The sequence below is a fragment of the Streptopelia decaocto genome (genome assembly GCF_964273445.1).
Source record: "Streptopelia decaocto genome assembly, chromosome: 8".
Classification (NCBI taxonomy): Eukaryota; Metazoa; Chordata; class Aves; order Columbiformes; family Columbidae; genus Streptopelia; species Streptopelia decaocto.
The window spans coordinates 3,558,043-3,581,976 of NC_138662.1; the positions used below are offsets into that span (position 1 = coordinate 3,558,043).

At 38.8% G+C, this 23,934-nt stretch overlaps 1 protein-coding gene across 1 annotated transcript in view; it reads right to left on the bottom strand.

Moving 5' to 3' along the window:
* ATP2B2 (ATPase plasma membrane Ca2+ transporting 2) overlaps positions 1–23,934 on the bottom strand; it is a 260,605-nt gene that overhangs the window by 95,679 nt on the left and 140,992 nt on the right. The window contains exons 3-4 of the mRNA XM_082060191.1: positions 21,935–22,132; positions 808–1,065 (exon numbers count right to left, since the gene is read on the bottom strand). Coding sequence (XP_081916317.1) covers positions 808–1,065; positions 21,935–22,132 — 456 coding nt within the window. The remainder of the gene's footprint in view (positions 1–807; positions 1,066–21,934; positions 22,133–23,934) is intronic.

A 23,934-nucleotide genomic window follows, 5' to 3' on the forward strand; every position in this document is an offset into this window, starting at 1 on the left:
AAAGGTGAAATAACTACTGCCACATCAGTCTGTATCAGTGATATGATTGCAATCCTATAGGGAAGGGTCTTGAGATCACAAATATTTTTTGCCTAATGCTACCCCAGAATTAGAATGCATCACATTTAACTTATGATGAACACAACAGTCACTGAGATTGGGCAGGGGGAGTCTAGCTGCCCTCTCCCTTTCCCCTTCCCCTCTCAGGAGCCCTCAGCTAAGTCCAGGAGAGACCCGATGGCTGATAGAACAGGCGTTTTGCTGGAATTCACCAGTTCAAATGCAGAAAACATGGAGTTCCTGCAAAGTTCTTGCTGTTCACTGGAGTACAAGGCATTCCATATGGCACATCATTATACAGCATCCACCTGCTAGAAGCACCTGATCTGGGGGGATGTACAGGATCCATGGGTCTGGAGCAGCCCAGCTGGGGTGAGCATAGAGGCACAATTCCCTTTCACAGAGCATTTTAAAGTATTTCCTCTTATTCCTAACTGGACAGAAACCAAAATCTCCAAGTGGTGTAATCCTCCATGAAAGAGAATTACCTTTGAACAGTTCTTGTCTTTGTCAGTGAAAGGAACTGAAGATCACAGAAATAAAACTAATTACCTAGTACAATTTTATAGCAAGTATCTTCGGTCTTCCTTTTGCCCTAACAGCCAAATTGTTGTCTTACCATGGACAATAACAACAGCACATAATTCTCTGTCTTTTAAATCACTTCCAGTGAAGTGAGTCTATTCTACTTGAAAGGGAAAGGAGAATAAAGTTCAGAAAAGTTGCCATCTGGTTGACGAGACTTACCATATTTCACCTGTGCAATGTCACCAACTACTATCTCTGCCACTGGGATCTGGATAACCTGTCCACCGCGGACAACAGTAAATTTCTGTTCCTGCTCAATACGACTTTGAAGCCCACGGAACTGCTTCTCCTTGCTCCAGTCGTTGAAGGCAGTGACAAGTACAACACAGATAACGGAGAGTAGGATGGCAGCACCTTCAATCCAGCCGGCTTCAGCCTCACCTTCATCTTCAGCTCCTCCTGTTGCAGTACCACAGCCTGCAAAGACAACATTAAGCAGCGTTCAGTCAAGCGAAGATCAGGTTTATCATGTTTATCGCAAGAAGAAAAACCTGCTGTGAAATCACAACAAGGTTAAGGAATAGACTTGCTCTTCAGAGTACTGTCTGCTAAATGAAACATGGCAGAAGAGAGAAAAGTAGAAATAAAGAAAAGTCAGGCTGAACAACGGAGCTTCGTCACCAAAGTGACCAAAGCAGACGAGGAATCTTTTCATTTTTCATGGAGAACTGAACTAGACAGGCATTTGACATCACTTTTGCATCTTACCCAGGTACCAGGGACTTTAACAACTGTGTTGCTTCCATCTATGACTAAAGTTTAATTTTGGTATATTCATCACCTGTCACTAGAGGGAATTAGCAAGCAATTTGATTTCTATTTTTAAATTACAAAGACTTCCCTGTAACAGAAGCATCATAATTAATTAACCAGCTGAGTAATTACTCTTGCATATGAACACTAACAAAATCACCAAAAGTCAAAGAAAGAAAGATGAGAGTGAACATTCACTAAGTGAACAGAAGAAAATTAAAATAAGTGGAGTTTTTACCAGTGTTCTCTGTAGTTTAAATTTAGACTTAACCTAACTGAAAGACCAAGCACACTCCCAACAGAAGGGGCTTTCCTAGCGGGATGTCCTTGGACTGATGACCCACGTGAACCTTTATCTACAGTACAAGAAGCTTGCTAAAGAAACCATTTGTATAGCACCCAAGAAAGACATTTTTTTGTAAGTTCAGTACCTTAAGCTTCTTAAAACCAGTTGCAAATGCAACTGACAAACTGCATCTTCAGTTTCTTCCTTCAGCAGAACATTACTTTCAGGAAGGACTAATGAACTTTGCGCTGTTTTACCTTAATGATCTTCATTAGTCTGCTAGATTTGCAATTCCTTTTCCAAATCAGAAGACTCACTCTTGCTTTGTTTGGATTAACTAGTTTCCTAGTACAAGTAATTCTGTTTTGGCAAATATAAGACAAAAATTCACTATTCATTTTTCATTAGATATGATTTAGAATTAAGTATCATGAACATCCTACTCTTAACAGCACACCTCCCATACGTTCCTGCTGTTTCTCACAACAGAAACATGCCCTGGTCTAGCCAGAGGCAAAGACTGGTTTTATTTCCTTTCTAGGTGGTTGGGATGTAGTCTGGCTCATACAAGGTACAAACAGGTGTTTCCTACAGTCACCGTTGGTCTGGGTACCCTGAGGACAGTAATATGCAGAGTGACCCTTGGGCCGAGCAGCTCGGATTTTCAGCGGCTTCAGGCATTTCCACTAGGGTGATATTTAGTTACTGTATTCTGTAACATGCTTTCTTATGCTTTCACTGAAAACGTTTGTTTTCTGCATATGGATTACTGCTAAATTATACTGTGATATTTTCTACTAAATCAAGAATTCACATTATGTGGCACTAAAATACAAGTTTTTAATTTGAACTATATAACCCCAAAAATCAGCAGACAGAAGCTGTATAATGATCCCATTATGGTACTGGACATATTCCATGAATAGAATAGCCTCTCTGTACAGCAGAAAGCTCCCAGTTTTGGGAAAGTCATTGCTCTTTTTCCAGAGAACCAATAGTCCTGGTCAGTGCCTCTGAGATGTCAGAGCACTTGAGCCCAGTGCTAACACACCATACCTTGAATGGCTTGGACAGTATAATATTTCTGCGTATGTTCAGGAAAACAGAACAAACTAACTTCTTGATTCGGTACAAACAGGTTGAAAAAAGTAAAAGCATTCATTGACCTGAATAACGAAATTAATTTTGTGTGTATGTGTTGTCAGAACTCATCTCCATGTTAATATAAACAATACCATTCCTAGCATGTTCATATGAACAGAAAAAAATAGTCTAACATAACATGTAAATAATACAAGATGTTATCATTAAGGTGAAAGGAATTGTGTTTACCTGTCTCATAGATTATGCACAAGCAAAGAACATAATTCACTCTTCATATTATAGCTGAAAAAATATTTGTAAGAATGAAAGAAAATCTGGTGAAAATGGACTAAACTTAGGTCAGGCTCTTGGAAAATTTCCCTAAATTTGACAAGCTTCCACAATGCATAACAAATCATGATTTTAACTTTTAAAATCCTGAGGAAATTATCCATAACCCAAGGGAAACAACAGAAGTCCCCATGTATTTCATTTGGTTCTGTTCATTCAATCAGACAATGCTAAATTCAGATGGAGGAAAGGTATTTGAAAGGGAGGAACGAATCCTTGGAGTGAGAGCCAGAAGCAGAGAACTCCATTGTTAGACAGGGTCAAACCCAGGACTTAGTCTTTCAGGTAGAAGGAAGAAACAGTGAGTGGCTTTATAGATTTCAGAATCCTTGTTGGCTGAGATTCAATCTGGCTTCTATGAAACCACACACATTGCTTCTTGCATTGGCCCAGGTGATCCAACACGCTAAGCCGTACATCCACCCGCAGAGCTGGACAGGTCGCGTGAAGCCAACAGCTCGCTTGGTTTTATTCAATATGACTCAAAATTACAGTCACCAGGATATAGGACACACAAATTCTTGGTTCTGGTGGTGGTTTTGGTTTGGGTTTTTTTTTTTTTTCCCCTCTCTCTCAAAAGATCAGAACTCAAGACCACTATTTTAAAGACCACAACATGGTTGTCAGTACACAAATGGGAACCTTAGTGAGTGCCCTGCAGCTCCCCAATCGTGTCCCTTCCTGAGCACCATGAAAACGTGGTCCTTTCTGATCTAGTTGATTCCCGCATTTAATCCCACGTGGCAAATGTACAGTGGTCCTAAATGATCAGAAAAAACCCACTACTTCATTATCAGTATGTTTCAGATCAGGAGGAAGCAGAATTTCAGCTACGTGAGGACTCTGAACACAAGGGCCTAGATATCTCCAAGCTCCAGCAGCAGCTAAACGAGGCTTTTGAATATCTAAGATTTCCAGGTAGATACTTGTAACAATGGTTCAGAATGAAACTGCATTTTTGTGGATCTAGTCTAATATAATTAAACCCAGGCTCTTTAAATGATCGGCCAAGCTGATCACCAGACTTTCCCAGAATTTTGTCTTTGCTTTTTACAGTCCTACAGAAATGAAATGGGACAAAAGTGCTAGATAATGTAATGTAAAACGTGCACATCATTCTCATTATAAGAATGAACTCCAGCAACTCCAGGGGAGTAAATAACTATCTAGTTCTTACAGCAGTAACATTTCAGGACAGATTTTCTTTTCTTTTTAAATGGAGATTTACGGACAACCAGGATTTAAAAATGCAACCTGCCCTTCAAGAGATGACCTATCTGTCAGGAAACATTTTCTTGAACTATGTTCTGGTTTTGCTTCAAAACAATTTTAGAAGTAGTCCCTTTAAAGAAAAAAAAATGCATCTCCATAGGTATAAGTTTGTAGAATTCTGAATTCTTTCTTATACACTTCAGGAAAAACATGTATTTTTTTTTTTTCTTTTTCTTCTGCCATTCTATCACACAGGATTTTCTAGAAAGACTTGTATGAATTTACAGTAAGAAACTGTTCATATTCATAGGAGAAAAACCCCACATACTTCTTAACTGTACACTTATACTATCTGTCCTCCTTCTTGTAGTACACAGAGTGACAGAGGATCGACTTTCCAGATAAGGGGAAAATAAGAAATATACATGAGACACATAAGATATAATAATGACAAGCCTAAGTAGCAAAATAGAGTTTAAAGCATCTACTGTTTATTAAGAATGCTCACATGAGCTTTAAATAATTGTCTTAAGGTCTAAGATTGCTGTTATGGTTTCCTACATTATAAAAAAATATGCCTGTAGTTTCACTGAAAGGCACAGACTGAAAGTATCCCTAAAGAATGTTTAATCTGCATATGTGTCCTGTGGTAGGGCTTTTTTCCAACATAGTGAATTGTGAAGTACTCATTTAAAAAGCTATTTCACAGAAGTCCTATCTGTCAGAAAATTCAATTTCAAAAACGTAAACAAATTTTTAATATGGAGCAATTTTCTCCCATAAGTATGAACATATGCCATGTGTGTGTCATTCCCCAAAGTCTCATCCTCACGAGACAGAACATGCACACTCAGTTTGAAACCGAGATCATACAGATTTGACTGCAAGTCAAGAATGTAAAGGGTTGTAAGCCCTTCGGCATAGCAAGAGCAGCTAAAGTCACCAAAGGGATTAGCTTATTCCAAAGAGGGTGTAGGAACATGCAGCTGAGCTGAGCCCCCCACAGAGGAGCGGGACGGCCTGAAAGCGTAGCCTCCAAGAACATGCTGGAACACAAAAGGGATCCAGTGTGATTGTATCCTCCATAAAGTATCTCTAAAGTACATTATCAAAAACTTGTTGAAGGAGAACAGAATTTTAAAAGCTTAAAATTTGACCAGAAATAGGTCAGCAAAGACTGTTGAGAAGGTTCTCTATAGAAGGGAGATGAAAGGGAGATGGAATCCAAAGATAAAGCGGATTCAGGAAAAAAAGAATGGGAAAGTAATTCAAACCAGCCCACGTAGTCATTCCCTCTGAAGTCGCAGCAACCTGGGTTTCTGTCTCTTCGAGAGACTGTGAGCAACCTGGGCGCAAGAGCTGGGGGCTCCAGAACCCCAGCAGGTACCCAGGCGCTCAGCCTCTGACAGACTCATTTATGCGCTCACTTAATTGTCAGTAATGTCAAAATTAGCCTGAGAAGCCTACTCTGCATTAGCAGTGTTTTTATTATATATAAGGTTTTAGAAAGGAAAAAAAAAAAAAAAAAAAGCAAGGCCCAGGAAATTGAAAGGGAAGGGAACCGTATGATAGGAAAGACTTGAACACACATGTGCCAAAAGGGGAAGGCGAGACAGGAGAGGAAGATCTGCAAGAGCAGTTTAAAGCACTTGTAGAACACAGTAAGCAAGAAACTTCACTGTACCTGGCAGCAGAAAATAATTTGGTTGATGTTATTAATCATTTCAATTGGGTGAAAGCCAGAAAGGGGGAAAGGAAAAATGAAAAGGCCACCAAGAGCCAGAGAGCATCATCTGACCCATTGCCAGGCGCATGTCCTGTTGGAAACCGGAATGCTTGTAAGGTCACAGACACCATTTCAATACACATTCCTCATAATATCAACCAAATCTGGGCAAATACAGAAAGAAGTACACAAGCACTGTGCAGCTAAAAAGACTGTTTCAGATTTCAAATAGTTACGAGGAGATTCTTAAAGCTGCTTTGAATAGGATAACAATTATAATTACAAACCATACAGTCTTAAGCTGCAGCACGGTAATTTTTAAATCAGAAAAAGGATATTTTTTAAAACTGGTGAACATCTGTATTCCTAAGTCCCAACCTACAGCACCCACCTCTCAGCTACTCATTTCAACCTACACATTTCTATTTTTAAGCTGAGAATACCTTGTGGCATTTAAATTCCCAAGGAAAATCTCATAACGCCCCCAGAGGTAATTTTTTTAGTCAGTCAAACTGGTTTTGTCATCAGAAAGACAACAGTTCCCATGATAAAAACTCTTTATCTAATCGCTTTCTGTAAAGACATTTTTCCTTTGCTGCAACTCCAGCACTGATGTTATTAAAGTAAATTGAGAATGTCTAAGTTACAGCGTTTTCATTAGTAGAGCTGAGCTCTTGTTACTAACATCATAAGTGATGTTAGCTTATTTTATGAAACATATTCAGCTGGGCAGGAAAAGGAACAAGAGCCAAAAAATATGCAATAAGTATCATAAACTCCCATCCTTAACAAGATTTTTTTAAAGCTGTAACGGATACTGTGATGTTTATTTTTACAAATTCCTTGTTGCGTCATATCATTTGCTACAAAATTAGTCCAAAGAGCAATTGCCAGTTCCCGAGGTGCCAGAATTCCGTCTCCAAAGGCCGGTGTGACGAGGCGCCGCGGCTGTCGCGCCCCGTCCAGCGAGGGCTCCGCTCAGCCGGCAGCCACAGCCGCCACCGCGCAGAAATCATTACAACTTCAAAAATGAAGTTTTCTGTCTCTCACTCTCTGAGGGCTTATTCGACTGTGAAAAACATTTTCTAGTTACCTGTAGTTAGTCAGGCTGTGTTCTCCAAAACACATTCATTTCTGTGACCAGCCTAGCATAAGGGATTTACTAAAAGGTGAGATTTATATTACACACATTTCACCTTTTGGGTGCTTCTTTATTCACTAGAAATTATTTTTGGGTACTTATTTGAAAACAATATTAGAATTCCTTACTTTGTGATACATCAGTTAGTTACATAAGGACTCCAGTGGAAGGGGGTGGGAGGGAGGGAAAAAAAATATACTGTCCCTGTAGATTAGTTATATAACTGTCAACTTTAGAGTTCAACATTAAATATTTACACAGTTTTGACATATTCATGCAAAGAAACAAATCTGTAAGTCATGCAAGCATATATATTCACACATTCCGCAGCCCGATCACAAACATTCGTGAGCAGAGAAATGTTAATTAAAATACTCACTCAATTCCAAGAGATGAAATATGTCAAGTGAGATCCTTCTGACTGGTGCCTCCAAGGAAATGCATTTGGTAAAATTCAGTCAAAAGGACGTGGCCCTAACGCCACCAAAGGCCATGGAACGGGACCATACAGCAATTTCTAGGGTGCTTATACTCAGTTTTGTTTCCTTACATTGTCACTTGGAGAACGCAGAGAAAGGCCAATGTGGGAATTTTAATCGCAAGTCCTGTTCTTAGGGATTGCAAGGGAAACCTTGATACCTGATTGCTATACTTTTACTGTTTATTGCTCAGAGCTAAAAATGTCTGGTAAATATAACAACATATTCAAAAGCTAAAATACAATTTTGAAATGTAACAAGCAGAGCTTGAAACTTGTTCTCTATGTTTATTAATAAGAGTTTCAGTGCAGTTACTCAACAACACTTGCAAGGTCGTGTCCTAGCTGAGTATTACAGAATTAATACTTCTGGAGAATCTCTTCCCGGAAAATATGTGAGAAGATTTTCTATTTCATCCCAAAGTTCTAACTCTCATTGCCTCATGTCCCTGGTTGGGACTTAAGTCATGCTTGGCAACCTGGAAATCTATCTAATGAGCAATATCTAAAAGCAACCCCGTTTTGTCGATGATCTACACATCTCTAATGAAGGGAAGGTATCTATGGGACTTAATTTTTTGCAGTCCAACACAGACTTGTAGAAACCAGATGTAGGTCACTTTACATTATGAAACAACTATTTAATTTTCAGGTCCCATATGACACAATGTGCACATTTTGCACTTTCTAAGTTCTTAATGTGTTGTTACTGAAGCCAGCTCAAGTCTTAAACTTCTGTCATTTATTGATATTGCTGACATTCGGTAATTAGTTTGCTCCCTAAGCACACCTTGTGCTGGTGAACAATATAGAACTGGTGGTTTTGATACAGTTGAGCATAACCAGAGTGAACCATTCTTTGGACAAACGCTTGGCCCCCAAAAAACTGATGTGCCACTTCATCCCATCTGTATTTCAGAAGTGATACATCTGCTGTTTTCTGAGTCTGTGATGCATTATAGTATCATGTCCATACTTACCTGTTCTTGGGCAGAGAGTGATACCTAAATCGGGCTCTCCTTGCTGACTCTGAGGAGCTGTGTATGAATCTGTTTTCTTTTCAGTTACTTCTCACAGAGACACCAAATGTGTGGGATTCCCAGATTGTCACATGGCAATAAAAATATCAATTGACACAAAAGCCCCAAACCACTATTGGGTGAGCAGAACCTCACTTGTTCTATTTCATTCTAAAAGTGATGGGTTCAGAGGAAACAGGGGAAAGAGAAAGTCAGAAACATAGCCAGCCAGACTGCGTACCCAGCCAGGAGAGCAGGAGATCAAGAATCAATGAGTTTGTAATAGGGAAGCTTCAGAAAAAGACAGTATCTACTAAATAAAACTTCAATGCAACCTTGAATCATCTAGAATTAGGCCATTTGCAGGCATTTTAGAATATGGTGAAAAACAGGAGAGCACATGAAAAAACAACAAATATGTTTTCATCAAAACACTTATAAAAGAGCAATTACCTTCACTTAATTATCTTTTCAGCTAATATGTTTGCTGTGCAACCCAGTAAGAATCTGAAAAACAAGTGTTTTCACACATCATCAAAAATACTTACCCCTTAATAATAAACCATCATAAACAGCTTTATGAGCATTGCTAAATGTATGAGACGGTACATTTTTTTTTCAAAAAAGACAAAATAATGGAATGAAATAATCAGTCTTCTCTTAAATTGTGTAAGCAATTTGTTATTTAGGGGTTAACTGAGAGAAGTAAAGACTGTCAGTAAAACCTCAGGTTCCTACCACAGGACAACCTACTCTGGAGAGCAGGAGCTTTGTGCTAGAAGGGCTATGCTGGGCTAATTGTAACAGTGACCTCTAGTAAGGAGACAGCTTACAAACACCTTGTATAGCTGTTTGTATAACCTAGACCTATTCCATAAAGAAACATGCACTGTATATAGATATTGGAAAAAAATTAAATGGAAAAAATACATTTGTCAAACCAAATTGTTTCAGATTCGACTTTTCATTTCAGTACAAATATCAATGTCCACAATGAAAATTCTAGTCAAAGGTTGGAAGTTTCTTTGTGTTCATCCACAATGTATAAAAATGTATAGAATTCTCCAAATTTAAGTCACTGTTCCAAGAATGCAGACCAGGATTTTTCAAGGAAAAAAACTGAAAGACCTTGGGTAAGTTCCAATGCAGAACAGAAACATGTACAGTGCAATTTGGTTTAGTGACCAGCCTTGATACCTCCAGTGAGGCTTTCTGAGGACAACTCAACTCATTTGACTATATCAGAAAAGTGTTTAAGGTCAGACTGCATCACCAAGGCAAACCAATTGACAGCAATAAAGAACACATATCACAAATATGGGATTCCCTTCAAATGATATTATTTAAATATCAGAACTACGACAAAACTGAATGTAAAAGACAGACTAAATTTGAAAGAGATATGTACTAAATTGAATTAACAATGTAGGAGCCTGATCCCAGAGAACTGCATGAGTCTGGAATCACTTGACTGGAATGCTAATATAAATGGCATTGGCTGGGTCAGAGTGAAATAGGGAGGGAAAGGAACGCCTGTTTTCATGATCATATACTGTAAGACCACACTTGGAGTAGGCTATTATGCCAATGCAAAAAAAAAAAACCATTACAAATAAAACTGGTAAGAAGAAATTAGAATTCCTGTTAGCTTCATATTAGCAGTAAAGTTGTTGTCTGTATGTTGACACTTATTCACTTGGATTAGTTTTATTAAGTTTGGTTTAGAATTCTAACCATGCTATTAAAAAAAAAACCTTTGCAGGGAACGCTGCAACTACTGGGGTAACGTTGTCTTAGGAGAGCCTTGTTAAACATGAATGGCCCATTTAGGTCCTGAACACACAGCTGAAGAACTAAAATATATAATCTCAAGAAAATATGGTACAGAGTAACAAACATTTTATAAATACATCATCAGATTGAGAGCTGTCTTTCTTGCTTGTGCTTCATCTGCTAAACCCTTATGAACAAAGCCCATTCTCTTTCTGCCTGAAGCAGAATGATCAGAAGAGCCCATCATGGAAGGTTTTTAGGAAGGCATCTGCCTGACTAATGGATGCTTGTACTGTTCCATCGCTCTTTGCTTGCATTCTAAAATAAACAAAATGTACTTCTGTCCAAAAATATTCCCCCCCCTCTTTTTTTTTGTGCTTCAAAACAAGATGTTCTAATTAAGATGATTTTACAGAAAGACTATTTAACAGAAATGCTACCAAAAATTTGCAAGACAATATTGAAAAAAGTTGACTTTGCCTGAAAATCTTGACAGACATTTCATGAGAGCTTCTAAAAAATAACTTAATGCTCTACTCCCGTTGGATGATTGCTGACTGACACACGTCATACATTTAGTCCTTTTAAAGAGTAATTGTAAACCTCTTCCAGCCTACAAGCCCTGCAGAGAGAGGCTACTAAGAATAGGTTACTGATTTTAATAGGCCCCTTCAAAGTAATTCATGGATTCTCAGAGGTCCACAGACCACAGCTTGAAAGCCACTGATTAAGAAAATTAAGCACCCTAACACAGCTAGGATACCACAAAACCAGAAAATTAAACCAGTGCTCTTCGGAGCTTAGGCTGCGCTGATGTGCTCCTGAGCCAGGTCTGGAAACACGTCAGCCTCCTGTGATGCTGCTACTCCCTCACTCATCAGCTGTATTCATGAGAACAAGAAAACCAAGCTGAAAAAGGTACGGAAGATTTACAGACCTCCGTCACAAAAACAGCTCATAAACTGCAGTGTTTATTACTTTCATTAAATTTCTCATCTTCATTACTTAGTGCTATAAAGCTTTAAGAAGTAAAAAATCATGTCAGTAAAAGATTAACCATTATATCATCATGCCTTGCACCAGAAGGCATTAAAAAGTCCTACCAATGCTAGCAAATAGTGTAGCCCTTTAAAAGTAGTTTTACAGTGCAAATTTATGTGTTAGGGACACATTGTTTCTGGGCCATATTTTGCAGTTTATTTTCATCCCAAAGGATGGGATGAAATGCCATCTGAATGCACATCCAGTTTGTGCACTCTCCAACAGCACCTGCAATGGGAGCCAGAGCACAGGAACGGGGGACAAACAGGAGACGCAGTTTCTGAAGTATTCTCTGGATCCAAACTAAAATGTTAATGCAGATACAACCAAAGCTGCATGTAAATAGGATACCCTCCATTTAGAACATACCGTCCTTATATTCTGCATATTAATTTTGGTTTTGACTCATGCAGTTTTTGAGACTTCAAAAGTTCATGCACACTGAATATGAGCGGCATATCCTAGAGAGAAATGGCAGAACTCCTCACACAATAACAGAATAAATTGGAATAATTTGTTTAAATTATTACTTTTCTGATAGGAGACATATGTACATATACATTATGTATAAATATATACATATTTTCATGTAACTCACATATGTATATGCACACACTGACATGCATACATAAAAAGCAGTATAATTCAGTGCAGTTACACCTGGTATTAACTCCACTGCCTTGGATGTGGACTGTGATACCAAACACTCACTGTCTGTGTTTTAGTCCTGACACTGGAGCTCAGCAGGGTGGGGGCTTGTCCTATTCTCTGTCTGATTAAACTTTAAAAACCCCTAGAGCGCAGTGATGAAGATTTGAAGTTGAGCAATTTTAAGATTCTTTTCCGCAGGTCCCAATTCAATACCCGATTAAACATGTGTGTGCATATAACTTCATGCTGCATGTTAGATATTGTGTCTCAGAGGCCTATTTTATTGTTACTACGTTCCTAATTTCTACAGGAAAAAAAAAAAAAGCGGCAAAGTGCTATACAACTGTCTTATCATCAGTCTTGGTGTTCAAAAAGGTATATCTGCTTTGTTTCATCCATCTGAGCTTAAATACTTCTTCCCGATAATAATTTTCCATTCTAATTCAAACCCACCAACAGACATGAACCACAGGCACACACAGACTTTGGGCTTTGACGTAATTTGTTTGAACTCATGCGGACTAGCTGGCCAACAGCACCTTCCTTTGAAACTGTAGAACAAGCCTATAACCTGACCCCAAAATATTTTGAATTTTAAAAAGTCACATAATAAACAAATTTTGCAAATCTGAAAAATATTTGAGATTTTAAAGCTGCTAAATTAGAACCGATCTTTTAATTCACAATTGGGTAAGAAAACACTCAGTATTCCTGTATTTCATAATGTTTTCTTTCATAAGGTACTAATGTTAACATTTGACAATACAGATATTTTCAGAGCTTTTGGGTTTTCGCTGGTTTGGGGGATTTTTTTATTTTTTTTTTTAAATATGGGGTAAATAATTTTAAGAGAATATTTTTGTTCCCTTTGTCAAATTCAGTGCAATACTGTATTCCTCTGTATTATTGATGTGTTGTTCAATCCTGAAATTCATGTTGAAAAAGCTGGCTAAGTTCCCATAAATAGCTATAATTTACTACTTATAATCAAGTTGTCTTCAAGTAGACAAAATATAGCTGGAAATATGTCAAATTGGTCTTCACATCCATGTCAAAATAATAACAAGGCAGCGATGTGCTTAAATTCTTGCAAGAGACATTGAGGTTATGCACCAGGAGTGACTGTCCCACTGCATGGACACTTCAACAAATTATCTAGGAAAGACACAGAATTTCCATCACTGGAACCTTTTAGAAAGAAGTATGAGAAATTTCTGCCAAGAGCAACTTAAGTGTTGTTGATAGTGCTTTTGAGTATGGGGACAGACTAAATGATCTCTGAGATCCACTCCAGTAGGTTTTTTCATATCCTGCCTCTTGGTTGCCCTTGGATTGTCAGTAGGCTGGGACTAACCAGGCCGGGGAGGAACAGCGACTGGTCGCTCTCTGATTTATACAGCCAGCCCTCACCTCAGCGAGTCCTGCAGCTGAACACCAGCCAGGCTCCTTTTCCCAAAGCCGGGCTCCTTTTCCCAAAGCCAGGCTCCTTTTCCCAAAGCTGGGCTCTTTCGGGCTCATCAACAAGCCACCAAACCATCCTTGGATCATGCTCTCCATGACCCCATCCCACCCAGGACTCTCCCAATTCATCTAATTTGGACCCCTAAACCTAAATTTGTCCCACTTTTGAATCTAGAAAACAACAGAAACCAAACATTTTCAGAAATGAAATAGTGCATCCAGGTAATGACAACACAAATACACACAATTTTCTCCTCATGATAAAAAAGCCTTATGCAAGTACTGGAAGAGAGTGAGATAATTTGCATGCACGAGAGTTCAGATATGTGTAATAGCTGCACACTCCAACCTGTTCTGTTCTCTGCTCCTGGATATTTAGCCCTTGAACTGAAGTATGATTTAGGGCAGCAATTAAAATGTAAGACACTTTCTTAAGCAAATTCTTAAAGGAACTCATTTATTTAATAAAACAGATGGGGCTAACATTCCTAGAAGCCATGTGCTGCTTCACCTCATCCTGGCTTTGGGAGGAAGGAGGTTAAATGGGGGGGTTCTGGCAGAACAAGCTGTTTCTAAGAGGACAACTACTTGTGTTTCTCCTGTTCTCCAGAATGCCAACTGCTTCATCCCTTGTGCTGGCACGTGGTTTAGACTGGTTTCAAAAATCCTTCAGGAATCTCGTGGTTTAATTTTGATGAAGAATGATCATCAAAGTATTCCACTGTCTGCGACAACACTCCTCAAAAGTTGTGTTTTGATAACTCCAAAATTAATCTGTGCTTTGAAATTAAGCTATTTTATCTAAAATGCTATTTTCTAATAGCTGCACTGCTATTGTCTCAGCTTCTGCTGTGTATTTTCCTCCTTGGGCAGCACAATAAAAACCTCTAGTGCAGTGACAGCTGGATCAGTGTTATTTATGTAGCAAAAAAGCTGATAAAGGGTTCCTATTAGGAGATATCAGCTTTTAAGGCTGCATTGCCTTTATACCCTCTTATATATGACCTGTTTTCCATTGATTCAGTATTCTTCAGTGCCTGGAGAATGTTATGTAACAGACTCTATATAGACTCACAGAATAATATACGCATTTTAGGTTTTTATAGTCAAAACAGTCATTTGAAAGCACTCTGAAACAAACAGTGATGTGTGTGGAATTCCAAACCTGTTCTAATTAAGGGCTAAAATGAAATAAAGTTAGAACTAAAACCCTCTGAAGAAGTACCTGGTTTGGTATAAGATTATGTTGGACTATACAAACGGTTGACAGTCCTGCAAAATTAAAACTAGTGTGTACGGACTGCAAATAGTACAGATAACAAAACTGGGAACCGGCAGCTAGATTGCCCTGCCACGCCAATGGGCGATTAGTTAACACTGAGAGTGAGGATTACATGACAGTTCAACTGTTCCCTTGACCTTTTAAGATATACAGCAGATTTGAAGATATTTACTAATTATTGTTATTTTCAGCATCTGCAAAAAAATTCTGAAAATATTGTAAGTAATTGTTCTGGGATGCTGGGCTGATTTGCCTTTTGACTAACACAGGTCATGAGGCAGGGTGGAATTTAAGACTAAAACCACTGCAAAGTATTAAAATGAATGAAATTTATCTCTTTCTTTTAAAAAGGCTTCACATTTTCTACAACACATTTTGCATTATGGAAAGGACTTCAAAGAGATAATGGATTTTCAATGTAGTAAAACATTACTGGATGATATTTTTAAAATATAAAGTACACAGACATAGGTTATGGAATCAGTTTTCCATCTTAATGTTGGCTTCATAACTAGGAGACTTGGCAAAACATACTTTTTATTGTTATGTACTGCTATGATTTTAGGAAATTTGTAAAATAACATTAACGTTTGCCTTACGACGTAGATTTTTATGCTGCCTAAATTAATGTACTTTTAATGCAATCTACATTATCACATGTAAAATTCTTCTTCTTAAAGAAAAAAAAAAAGATTAAGATCTAAAACTGCCAAAAAGAACAGAGAATTAACTTTGTTCAGCCGACTCATTTCTGACATATCTGATTTTTTCACTAATTAATCAAATATATAAATGCATATTTTTCAAATCCAGCGAGAGATAAGCAATGCTTTCCTGGGGAAATCTTTGTGTCCCAGGATCTTGAACGGACCCTGCAAGACTCTCAGAATGTCAAAGTCTGACAAAGGACATGAACGAATTCAGGTGCTTCGTTACCATGTGAGTAGCCCTACTGAGTTAAAATGCTAAGGAAAATGTGTGATGAAACCCCAGATGCAACTGTGTGAGTAACGACAAGGTAAAAATTGATAAATGTCACATTAAAACATTTATTTTATATTCAATTATACCCACTGTGTCTCACTGGGAAGCAAATGAGCTGAATTACTCAGAGGATTGGTCAACATTTTTGTGTGGTTATTTATCTGAGGCTACTTTTAATTAACTTGAATTACTTTTGATTAGAGTTCCTCAATAATTAGCGCTTTAACTTTTTAAAACAACTGCTTAGCCTCTAGGGTCATTTAAGTGAAGGGGGCATGAGTATTTCTTGAATGAAATCTTGAGCCAAACATAGATTTACTAGCACTCACTTCCAGTGTTAAGATATTACAAATGATCAATATTAATAAAGATAAAAACAATATGTTTACATTTGGCAGGAACTGCTTGTACTCTGCTGCAGAATTTAATAATACTGAGTACCATTTCCAAGACCAGCCGAGCTGGTAGTGCTCCTGCAGAGCTAATCCTGCAATTGGTGTCATCTCCAACGTTTGTGTCCTGCCCAAATGACACCTGTGTGTTTCTGCTGTGCCAATATGTGTTTGCATACACAAGACTCTATTTTGAGATTTCCCCAGTAGGCATTTTGAATATTTATACAACTTAAGAATAAGCTGATTTCAACAGAAGAATGTAACATTTCTAGACTATCCAGAGAAAAAAAGATCTACCTACTATGGCATTACACTTCTTGGAAAGAGAATATAAGTAGTTTATGATCTAGGCAATAACTCTAAGAAAGAAAAAAGTTTCTCTGATAGTGTGAAGAAAATTGTTAAGAACTGGATGTTGAAGGATCAAGAGACTCCAAACATCAGCTAACTGAAAATACTAAAATGAATATAGTTGTATCACAGCTATTGGTTAGGAAACAGAAGGGAAGAAAATAACGGATTAAAAACTGTGAAAAAGAGAAGAATTTTATCAAATCTACGGCCGAGCTGTCCTGTCATGCATGGCAACACAGAAAGGGTCTTTATCCTTCCTGTCCCATCTTGCGCGAATTACGGAGACAGCCCAGCTCTCCTGACAAGCCCCAGCGCTGGTCCCTGTGGGGAGGCTGGGCAGCGATGCGCCGCCTCCTTCCAAACACCACAGAAACACCCATCTCCTCCCTACCAAGAAATTCAGATTAACCTCTCCGAGTTGTCCCCAGGGCGCTACAGCTGTGAGCCAATATTCCCTGTGATGGTGCCAAGGCTGAGTTTGGGTTTTGGTCGGTTGGTTTCTTCCTCCTTCTCCATTTTCTCTTATTCTTAACATGCAAGACTGTGATGGTGACTGGTACCTGCTGATGCAGCACGACAGGCCGAGATACCGAGTTGCATCCTCCAATGCAGGGAAAATTTCTCTACATGCAGAGAAATGCCTGCAAGAGCAGAAGACAAACCTTGCACACGAATGTGGAGGTACAGGATTTTGGCTGATTTGCAAATACAGGCAACAAGGGGTAGGAATTACCCTTAGGTAAAATAAAACAACAACAACCACCAAACAAAAAGCCACAAACAAACAACACCCTACCCCCCCCCCCCCCCCAAGCAAAAAACAATTCCAATTTATGAAAACGGTTAAAAGCTGGAAGGGAAACAACTGTGTGGTGAAGCCCAAGAAATACAGTCTCTTGTAAGGAAATTAAGGCACGAGAGATCAGTGGGCACAGCAGCCAGAGCCCCGAGCAGCACCAGCACATCACCACCACCAGCAGCTTCATGCAAGTGGCACGGGAGGCCCAAATTCCAGGGGACTGTGCCCTGTTTCTGTACTTTTTCCTGTTCATTAACTTGTTGCATAAGTAAGAGAAAGGCTAACCCAGCCAAACCTCCACTGAGCAGTATTAAGCAACGTAACTGATCACGTGTTTTCAATATAGAGTTTTGCCTTGGGAATTTTAACAGGAGCTACCTCAATCAAAAAGGCTTTCCCTTTCACGTCTCCCCCCGGGCTGTAAAGAACTGTACACTGAAAAATAAGACACAGTGCCTGCGGTTTCACCTTCAACACTGGGACAGTAAAACATCTTACCTCAGGCTACTTCTTTCCCCTGTTTGCAATCCACATAAGGAAATAGAATTCAGGGAAGAAAAGTTAAAAGGTTTGTTACATCCATGTAAACAGTAAATGATCATCAGGTGTTTTTTGCAACCAGGTAGTAAGAGCCGCATGTGATATAAGGCTTAAAAGACAGTCACAAAGAGAGGATTCAAGAAGGCCCAGGCATTGCTAGTGAGGGTGTTGGCAGAAGACTCTGAAAAATTGTAACCAGTTCAACAAGGGTCCGGATGGGGGATGCACCGAACCTGGGCCATGCTGCCGATGTGCTCTGATGTGCACGGTGCACTGTAGGAAGACAGCTTCAGACAGGCTCAGAGAATTACAAATTGCAATTATGTCATTCCTGCAAGAAGAACTGACTGTTTCAGCAGAGATCTAAGAGGAAGAGTAGGGAAAAAAAAAAAAAAAAACAACCAACGAAAACCCCATACAAACCACACACATGAAAACAAACAAAAAACCCCCACAAAACAGAACAAACAACAACAACAACAACAACAACAAACAAAACCCCAAACCAAAACAACAACAACACGCCCCCACACAAAAGGGCAACAAAGATGCTGAAGGGAGTGGAGCATCTCCCATGTGAGGAAAGGCTGAGGGAGCTGGGGCTCTGGAGCTGGACAAGAGGAGACTGAGGGGTGACCTCATTAATGTTTACAGATATATAAAGGGTGAGTGTCAGGAGGATGGAGCCAGGCTCTTCTCGGTGACAACCAGTGATAGGACAAGGGGTAATGGTTCAAACTGAAACACAAGAGGTTCCACTTAAAACTGAGAAGAAGCTTCTTCTCAGTGAGGGTATCAGAACACTGGCCCAGGCTGCCCAGGGAGGTTGTGGAGTCTCCTTCTGTGCAGACATTCCAACCCGCCTGGACACCTTCCTGTGTAACCTCATCTGGGTGTTCCTGCTCCATGGGGGGATTGCACTGGATGAGCTTTCCAGGGCCCTTCCAACCCCTGACATTCTGGGATTCTGTGAAAACAAACCTAAAAACCAGGTGGGAGATTTCTGCAGATCTGCAAGCAAAATGAGGTGGTGATCTAGGAGTGACTGAGCAGCATGGCCGTTTCTCAGTCCCTTGGTTGGTTTTTGATTGAGTCTGAGCTCTCATTCCCAAAGGTTGGTTCACTTCCACAAGCAGCGTGATGGTTTGAGACCACAGTCCACGTATTTGATCTCATTAAGCAGCTTTTTCTATTCCTATACTGTCTTTAAAACCCAGACACTCGAGACTATACAAACTGTATACAAAAACAATTTCATCGTACACTGATACACAAAACCAAGTATTTCAAATATAGCCCCACATTAATCCATGTAACAACAACAAAGCCAGGATCCCACATATTCATTACATCCTCTTTCTCCCAAAATACATTTGCTCAAATGCAGCAGTAGTTTTGTACTTTCTTGAAAGAGCAGATGATGCCGTGTGGATCAGTAATGAGAGCAGTAATTGCCACAGGGCTGACGATAATTTATGCAGAAGTTCTCAATTGCTCCTAATGGCCTGTCAGATGGTAAAAGGGAATGCAAAGCAGATCATAAAAACAACTCTAGCATAGCTTCTGAGAACAAAATTCTTGAAACTTTCACTCTTGCTAAGAAATATGAAAATACAGGAACTGAAGCGGCTTCTGGAGAAGCAATAAAAGAAAACTACCCTATTATTCCTGTAGCTTAGGTTTTGGGATTGCAGCACAAAATTAAATCAAGTTTTCAAGATTCACCCATATCTTAAATGAAGAACAAAACCTTCATGTACTGTCAAAAATAGATTACTACTTCTTGCAGTTAAGATTGGTTGAGAAATGTCACTGCTGATGCTTCAAAACCACAGAAATGTCAGCTCTTTCCAATAGTGCAAACTGAATGCAACTCAGTAGGTAATAATCCGCTTACTTTTCTCAAGTTAATAACAAGCTGCATTGTAGATATTTGGAAATGCAATTATGCTACAAAAGACGGAAATTTGGCAATGTATCAACATCCATAGCTTAAAATGGGAAGTAATAGTCAATCTAGAAATACACATAGAAAATCAACTTTTGAGCTTATAACTGCCTAATACAGCAAAACACACAAGCATACACACATTAGACTATACCAGTAGACAAGGTTCCTGAAGCAAGTCATGCACTCTAATAGTTTTTGGATGTGTGGATTTTATCATGCATTCCTCCTTCTAAAGCCTCGGGAGAAAAATATTTTACACTTAAACTGCAGAAACTAGTTAAATGCTAATTGCACTGTGTCTTAACGTCTTATTGTCATGTTATTGTCCCGTATTCCTACAAAGAAAGGCTGTAATTTTCATTAAGAGATGGTCACAGCTTTTGAAGTTAGTCCTAAGCAACAAGCGAATGAAATATTGCAAGGCAGTATTGTGTCAATCAAAAATGCTGAAAGAAAACAGTTTTAAAATTCACTAACTTGATTTATTCTCCCTATGTAAAACATGGCAAAACCTTCCAGGAAAACAATTCTAAAAACACAGGGAAAACAGTGACCAATGAAAAAAAATCCTGTGCTGTGGGAAAACACAAACACTTTTTCCCAGGCTGTATCGCTGAGCTCTTCAGACTTTCTCAGAATCTCAGCTGTGTCAGAGCTTCCCATGGGAAAGAAACATTTTAAATGCAGTATCAAAATAAGAATAAAAAAACCAAACAAAACCACACACGCACCAAAAAACCCCAACAAACAAAAAACCAAACCAAACAGCGGCTGATGACACATTTATCCTCTTCCTAAAACCTGTAACCATCCTATTTTCAAAATTCCTTTCCCACCAAATAAATTAAACATAAGAGTGTACCCTACACATTTATGCCTAAGAAAAAAGTCTGCAGAATTAAATTCTAATTTTGTAAAGCATTGTTCATGGTTTACAATGTCCCCAAGGTATTCTACTACTATGTCCAGTTATACGAGGAAATAACAATAAATAACTTTTTCTACAGTTAAAAACCAAATGACTCCTTTTTCTTTTCATGTCTAAATCAGACACTTGCTGAATCAATAGTCACATATTCAAAATTCAGTTAGAAAGCAAAAAAAGATTATTGATTATATCTAAAGGATTAAAGAATCATAAATGTGACTGAAGAGCTATGCACAGCTACGTGCTTATTCTGCTTGTGAATGGAAAAGGAAGGAGGACAGGTCTTCACGGGAAGTGGCCAAAGGAAACTGAAGCAAATGTAAAATGCATTTCAAGGCTATATTTAGAGGAAGACATTCTTCAGACATTTGCCAAGCTATTCACGTCATTTCACACAGCATGTTTTATCCAGCTTTGTAAGTCTGTGAGAGCACGGGGAGGGAGGGGGAAATCTGGATCAGTTGCCAGAAATGGAAATCTTGCATTTATGTAGAAGAATGAATATTTTAAGCATGTGAATTCAAGAGTACTTTCTAAAGGGGAGTGGGGGGGAAGGGCAGGGTGTTAAAACTTTCTACAGATATTACAGAAGGATTCTGCAGTATATCATTTATAAGCAACATGACCTATCCTCTAATACTCCCTTTTGAGCCTTAGCTATATCACTAAAAATACCAAAATAAATGAATTTCGCTAAGTGCAAGTTGTCAGCTGGTATAAACTAGTTGAATACCTATGCACGGTCACATATATAGGATACATATAGTTATATAAGCAATTATGTATTTCTCCTCTATAATGTGGTAAACAAGCATCTAAGATGAATAAACACCAGTTTTATAAGAGTACTGTGATTTTTCTTTAACTCGTTTCGCACATGTCACGAGGTTCTGCTATTTGCATAAAGAAATGTCAAGCATACAAAAATATGTCAGTACCAGCTGTAGTGGGGATAGGAACAAATCACAAGGAAATTTCCTGTTACTGACCTTCTGGAGGGTGGGGATAGAATCAATTTGAGATATAAGACTGGTTTTACTTAAGCTTATACATATGACTTCTATTAAAAAGTTTTTACCTTCATTCCCTTCTCCAGGTGGCTGATAAAACGAAAGCCCCAAAGATATGATGGCTGCAATTTCCAAGATTATAAGAGTCACATCCTGCAACGCCTCCCAGACTAGTTGTAAGAACGTTTTTGGCTTCTTTGGAGGTATAAAATTTTTTCCAAAAATAAGCTTTCTTTTTTCTAGGTCTGCAGCAGTCCCAGCTAATCCTGTAAATAAAATAAAATAAAATGAATTAAAATTGCACTGAAATAGAAAATGCTTCCTTACATCTACATTTCAATAAATTACTTCTCCAAGAACACCTACAAGTTGCACCACCTGTGGCATATGAACAAATAGGTAGATTTTTCCACTTAAATTTTGCTTTTGCAAGATGTTTTGTCCTTTTGTTCTGATCAGACTCATTATGGACTCTATTTAGTACTAATTCCTGCCAGTTTTAATCACAAAAAAGTCTTTGAACTAGTAGGTTTACTTCAATAAGACCTATGTATACAGATATATCCACACATATAAGCAATGACTCCAGAAATTAGATCATAAAGCACAGATAAATTATATTTGGGATGAAGCTGGAATAGCTGTTAGCAGCTTTTGGTATTATCAGTAGAAGCAGCACATGTCTTCGTTATGACCTCAGGTCGATGACCGCAAAGTATAAATCAATAAGACATGTCATATTCTACTTCAAAGCATCCACTCTTGCTGCATATTATGTACTGCCACGCAGCCACTGGAATGAACTGCATCAAATTTCTGTTAACTGAAGAAAGACACACTGACAGGTTATATATGCAAAGAAAGTAAGAAGGAAACAATATAGTACCTCAAATCAATATAAAATGCATTTATTTTGCATGATACTTCAACTTAAGAACATCTGAATTTAAGGATAGAGCGTAAGAACGTGTAGTTGTGCTGAACAATGACAGGTGCTTTTTTTCCTGTTTTTTAATTATATTAATGTATGCACGTCTAGCACCTTTTCACAAAAAAAGAAAAAAAAATAATTGAATTGCAAGAGTTGGTGCAGAGAACTGCCCATGCACTGCTCCCAGCAGCATAAAGAACTGCAATTAAATAAGTAGTTCCATATATCTGTCAAATAATATTTGCCATCAGTTGGAACATTTACAAAACTGTAGGTTTTGAACATGATCAGCAAGGTAAAGATATTAAAGATATTAATGCTTATTTCACACTGACATGACACAACCAAAATACCGAAATGGAGAGCTGGCCTCGGTGGACAAGAGAGGCGCCTGCGAGAGGACAGGACCCCCCATTCCAAGGGCTCCTCTCCTAGAACTGTCGGCTTCATGAACAGAAATACCTATTAAAAGCATCTTCATGACGCCAAGCAAAAGAAATGAGGATCCTGACATGCTGGTGGCACTCAGCCTTATGTCCCGCTTGCTCCAGACAGGTACAACTGTTCCCAGCAGCGTATGCCCGTAAATCACCCCCTGGATGGAAGCACCAGGCCCAAGCACCATTTCCTCATGACCAACGTGATGCTTTTCTGAACGGATCAATCCTGCCATGGGACAGGCAAAGATGGTGATTCATCTTTCACTTCAGGTATATAATTACAGCTGTTGTGCAGCTTCTGGCTCATCAAACTTTCATTTCACCTTCAGCTTCTAAGAAACGCTATCCCCCTCTCGCAGATAAAGGCACGCTGTAGTTATGATTACCTCACTTCATTTAATTTTCAGTACCTAGTGCTCAGTGACACTGGAACAGGCAGGTGCCAGCTATTATGAAGTGTGTCTGCGTTACTCTTCGTGACTTAAAAAAAAACATGTGAAACCTCTCTGCTCCTCCATGAGCTCCCAGTCAGCTTTCAACAGGGGGTAAATGTTTTCCCCTATGAAATATCCATCACAGGCTGTAACCATTTGGAGAGCTGCCTTTTTGGGAAGTGGTGTAGATGCCAGAAGCCAGGACAACACACGTGAGCCATCAGGGGGTCACTCACCGCTGAGGGAGCTGACACAAAGGCGCT